Source organism: Sorex fumeus, unplaced genomic scaffold (assembly GCF_029834395.1).
Source record: "Sorex fumeus unplaced genomic scaffold, SorFum_2.1 ptg000043l, whole genome shotgun sequence".
In the NCBI taxonomy this organism is placed as follows: domain Eukaryota; kingdom Metazoa; phylum Chordata; class Mammalia; order Eulipotyphla; family Soricidae; genus Sorex; species Sorex fumeus.
In genome coordinates this window covers 47,257,082-47,262,500 of record NW_026606100.1, presented here as the reverse complement: position 1 = coordinate 47,262,500, position 5,419 = coordinate 47,257,082, and the positions used below count along the sequence as shown (strand labels likewise).

The window sequence follows — 5,419 nt, the reverse complement described above, 5'->3', positions numbered from 1 at the left end:
CTGTATATATTTTTATTCATTTTAGAAAAATTCTTCCTGCATTGTGTTGCTGTCGTTATCTGATGACCCCGAAACAGTTTTTTAATAGAAAAACCATTGAACACGCTTTTGTGGTGTTTACATTGGGCAGGAAGATGCATTTTCTTTTTACGAAGCGAGAGAGGGATTCTTGTTGGCCTGTGTTATTTGTTTGTAATGCTGAAACATAGCACGATATTCTTTTATCTTCAGAACTCGAGTTAGTCATCTTGTCTAGGAAAATGTGTTGCTTCTCAGCCGTCTCTTCCAAAGTGGTTCTTACTCTTCTTTATGCCCGAACATTTCTCTTCTTCTTTTTCTCTCCACAGGAATTAGTGAAAGACACAAAACTGCTTATGACTTTTTATTATCATTCCTATTAAAACTATTGTGTCTGAAAAATACATAGACCAGGCCGACTTAATGTTTTTCATTTGAAGAACATTCTCCTTAACCTATCCCAAGGTAAAATATGGATCTAAAACATACCTTTTTTATATAAGCTGATGTTTTTGAAAAGTTTTGCCTCTATACCCAGTGTTTCATTTTATTTAATTGGGGCTGGAGCAATAGCACAGCAGGTAGGGCGTTTGCCTTGCACGCGGCCAACCCAGGTTCAATTCCCAGCATCCCATATGGTCCCCTGAGCACCGCCAGGAGTGATTCGTGAGTCCAGAGCCAGGAGTAACCTCTCTGCATCACTGGGTGTGACCCAAAAAGCAAAAAAAAAAGATCAATTTATTTAATTATTACACAGAATAATTATCTTCCTATAAACATCTAATACATTCTAGTGAATAATGATGTATTATTTTTAATTATTATTAATATGGGTAGGGGATGCATACCTAGCATCTCTTGGACTACTCCTGACTCAGAGCGCGAAGCATGCTCCTGGCAGTGTCCGGTGACTGTGAGGACATGCGTCCTGTGGTAGCTCCTTGGCTCCAGCCTGTGAACCTACACTCTGGGCCCCAGGGCCCTCAGTTCACAGAGTTCCAGAGTGAGCTTGTTTAAATGCGCTCATATTACCTCTTAAGAAGCACACGTTGTAAATCTTTGTTGTTGGACTTAGCACTGAAAAGCAAAACGACATTTCCAAAGTATGACCATATTGAATCCCATTTCAGTAAAATCACCGCATATTCAGATACAAGGAAGTGTTCTCGGCATCCCACCAAAGTCAGGAAACCTACTGGGAAATGTCATTGTTACAACCACAAGGTTTGTTTTTATTTATAGTAGTTAGAAAATGTTTTTGTTCTGTGTTTATTAATACAAAGCAAATGCAAAATACAGTTTAGATCATTCTGTTTCATGCTTAGAGTACAGATCCAAGTTAAATAGGAGGTCAACTAGCTGTGTAGGCAGGCAGAAGCTGGTAAAACTGGGTGATAGGGATTGGATCGATAGCACAGCGGATAGGGCGTTTGCCTTGCACACGACCGACCCGGGTTCGATTCCCAGCATCCCATATGGTCCCCCGAGTACCGCCAAGAGTAATTCCTGAGTGTAGAGCCAGGAGTAACCCCTGTGCATCGCCGGGTGTGACCCAAAAAGCAAAAACAAACAGCAACAACAACAAAAACTGGGTGATAGCTTCAACTTGTATTTGCATATAGAACACAGAGCTCTGTGGACTTGGGGGCAAGGCATAGAGCAGGGACTAAATATTCTACCAGAGTGTGGAGAAATGTGCTGTACTTCCCACAGGGGCCCACTGTATTTTTGCCGCACATGGTCAGTTGGGTGCCTCATCTGCTCCCCTGAGATTGTACAGATTTTGTTCTCACCATCTTGCCTGTGGGCGGGCCCTGGCACAGGGTTCTGGCGGGCTTGGAGCTGAGGTGCTCAGGGCCTCTGCCTCTACCCTAGTGAGCTCACAGCCTCCTTCCCACCCACCGGGACACTGTGAACAAGCACCAAACGCTTGGCCAGAGGGAATCGTGGGTTTTGTGTGTTACTGTTTTGACCAAGTTCATCTGCCAGTTGCCAGCTTGTATTTTCACATCTAGGATTGATTCCTTATACTTCCGTTCTTCATATAAATCTTTTCCTGGGCTGAAAACTCAGATCTGTCATGGCTTGCAATTGCAAGTCCTAGTCAGTGCTTGAAGACTGTTTCACCCTAGAGGAAATGGTTCTCTGGGGAAAACAGAAACAAATGCCACCCGTGCCAAGTATCCCTTTCCTAAGCTGCTGTCTCTGCTCACACTCGCCTCTTTCACAGACACCTTGCCCTAAAATTCCAGCTGGAATGCACGAACTTGAGGGCACGGTCACTTTCTACTGTTGCTTTCTAGAATTGCTTTCAGAGTCTGTTGCCTAACAACATGCTTCAACTGGAATACAGAGATGGAGAAGGAAAGAAACACTGGAAGGAGATCTGTGACCTTTGTTGCTTGTTGGAGGCTCTCAGCAGATAGTTTAGACCATCCACAGAGATCTTCCTTGATACACCAGAGCCTGCTACAACTGGAACACACCCCTCGACTTACTGACGGGGAGGCAGCTCTAGGCTGGACTGCCAGGAGAAGGAATGGTGACTGACCATGGTGTTGGGACATGGCAGCAGAGACCGTCGCAGGCTCAGTTAGAGGAGACTTTGGGCCAGGGCTTTCGTTTTGGTTGGTCTTTGTCGGACTGGGACAGAGCAGCGTAGGGGCAAGCAGGAACAGAGGGGACACTCAGGACCTCGGTCTGCGGGCCAGCCTTTCACCCCTTCACATCATTATATGCTTTCTCCTATCAGTGAATTAAAAGCCTGGCCCATCATACAGAGTGCATTTGTGAAGTAGTAATTAGCTTCTCCATGTTTTATTAATCACATCTGTGACTGCCAATCAGGGCGTCAGATCAGCATGGGATAACTGGTGTGACCATACTGAGTTGCTGTAATTCTAGCCCAGAGCAAAGAAACTTGATGTCTTTGTCAGCCGGCACAGTCTTATCAGGGGTAAATTCCTGTTTGGCCTACTGAAATGCTGAAATAGCTTGTAGATCTTCATCACGGCCTTGGGGACCCTCGAGGCGCCTTGGTCAGGAAGCATTTCCATGGGGAGCCCGGTGCCCCTCATGGAAAGGAAATTGGGGCCGCTAGGGTTGGTTCTCCTTTGGTTCTTCACGGGGGCACAGACTTCGCTGTTGGAGATGTGATTTTCCGTACCCACAAGTGTCCAGAGACATGCATTGTCATTATGTTTGTTGTAATGTTTCTTTTTCTTTTTCTTAATAATTTGTAGCTTGGTGTAAAAATTACAAAAGCAGTTGCCTGCCATAAGTTTATGAAGGCCAAAAAAGAAGCCGAAAATTCACAGGCTGCTCGAAAAAAGAAGAAGCTTGCATGGGGGTAAGTTGATCAGGGATTTTTAGTAGTGATTCTAATGTAAGGGCAAATCCAGTGGTGCATTTTGTGGTCCTCGAGGGCCTATAATTGTTACCCACTTTATTCTTTGTAGCTTTACTTAATGTGCACTGGATCGTAAATTTGGAGGTATTTCTTCATTCTGTTTGATTTTTATCTTGTTACTGAGGGAGTATGTGGAAAAAATTTTTGTATGTGTTTTAGTTTGGCACTTAGCACATTACACTTGGCACTTGGCAAATATGCTCCTTCCATGACTTATGTTAGAAATGAATTTCTTTGTGTTCTTTATTTTAGGTTTGAGGCAAAGAAGAGATGGGAAACGAAAAGCAACATGGGATACATGTGACTCGCCAGCGTGAAGACATTTGAGTCCCGAGTTTCCACTGGAGTCTTAAGCAGCTCAGTTTACTAAGAAGATGCCCCTGCTGTGTTACATATATCTGGAAATTGATAGAAGGAAGTGAAAATAAGCATAAAATTTGAGTGCTGATTATCAAATCTGTTCATTTCTTTCCTAAAGAGTTCACTATTGAAGTGAACGAAACGGTGCATTCTGTTCCTATGCAGGAAATCTAAGACTACACCCGGGCAGAAGATAAGAGTGTGTTTATTTGTATATTTACATCGTCCTCCAGTATAAAATCAATTTTACTTTGCATCCATGTGGTGTAGCATAGCCAATGAACTCCCTTTGCTTTCTTGAAAAATCCGTCCTCAGTGTAACTGCGCTCAATTGGAATTGTGTTTATAAGAGTGGCATTTGTTTATAATGAATTAGCCTTAAGTGCAAGAAATTTTCTTATTGCCTTTGCAAATGAGTTTAATTATCTTATTGGAGGTAGTAGAGTTGATATTTTAGTCAGCAAGTAAAATAATTATTTTTTGTGTACCTTTAGATAAAATACTATAATAAAAATAAGTTTATTATATGGAGGATGACTTAACTCTTATTGGAAATGCTTTCTCTTAGGTTTTTTAGGGAGGTGGGGGAAGGGTGGTGTACCTGGCAGTACTCAGGGGTTACTCTGGGTCTTACTTCAGGGCTTGCTCCGAGGGTTACTCCTGGTAGTGCTTGGGGAACCATATATGGTGTGGTATCTGATTTTGACCCTGGGTTGGCCATATTCAAGTCAAGGCCGTAATCCCTAAATACTCCTTTTCAACCATCTCATTCTTTACAGTGTGATTCTTACAAGAGCGTGATATTGCTGTGTTATGCAGTTAGAGACAGTGACTTTGTTTCTCTCGGGAACATGGTTTGTTGGTTGTACTCCTCTTCTGAACTTTTGCTTGAGAGACTGAATGACTGAATGAACAAGGAGAAAGAGAGGATTGATGTCGTGGTAGTTTCCATGGGGTCGCCGAGTCCTAACTAGAAGGGCTCGGAGGAAACCTTGTGAGTAGCATGGGATTTCCCAGCGGGCTTCTGCCTCCCAGGTGCTTACCTGCTCAGTGCTTGCTCAAGTTCGCCGCCACTACTGAGTGTGGTTCCACCCTCCACTTCCCTTCCTGGCCTTGGACAGTCCGATAGAAGCCTCTGGGTTGGTAGCATCAGGAGCATAGAAGACGAGCCCTGGTTATAGTTTTGTCATTGTTTTTAAATTTCCAATAGTAAAAACATTGCACGAAATTATGGTGCCATAGTGACAGAGGTTTTGTTTTTGTTTTTAATCTTCAGAGACTTCATCATGAAAAGATCTCTGAACCGCCTATTACTATTAGGAAATTTTCTGAGGAGTATTCCCCCCACCCCCGCCGCCAGTATGTTATGTAGGTGTTATCAAACATGACTGATCTCCAGCATCTCATTTCAGGTTCCTCCTGGGTGAACACTGCAGCACAGGGACTTTTCTTTCCCGCAGTCCATTGGCTGGGCTTGGGGGACCCCCTGCTCTCCGAACAGAAGGAGCACAGACTGGTTCACAGCCGCGGCTCCAAGATGGGCCTGATCCGGGAGCCCTGTTGCCGCCGCCTCTTTTGCCTTTTCCCAAGCCTTTTTCCTCAGAGCATTTGCTGACCCCTGCAGGCTCGTTT

The 5,419-nt window shown here is 43.9% G+C and overlaps 1 protein-coding gene across 1 annotated transcript in view; it reads left to right on the top strand.

Moving 5' to 3' along the window:
• The window catches only part of FAM204A (family with sequence similarity 204 member A), a 34,643-nt gene extending 30,325 nt beyond the window's left edge, over positions 1-4,318 (top strand). The window contains exons 7-8 of the mRNA XM_056120645.1: positions 3,261-3,367; positions 3,680-4,318. Of these exons, the coding sequence (XP_055976620.1) occupies positions 3,261-3,367; positions 3,680-3,731 (159 nt within the window). The 3' untranslated portion in view covers positions 3,732-4,318. The remainder of the gene's footprint in view (positions 1-3,260; positions 3,368-3,679) is intronic.
• Positions 4,319-5,419: the final 1,101 nt, after the last annotated feature.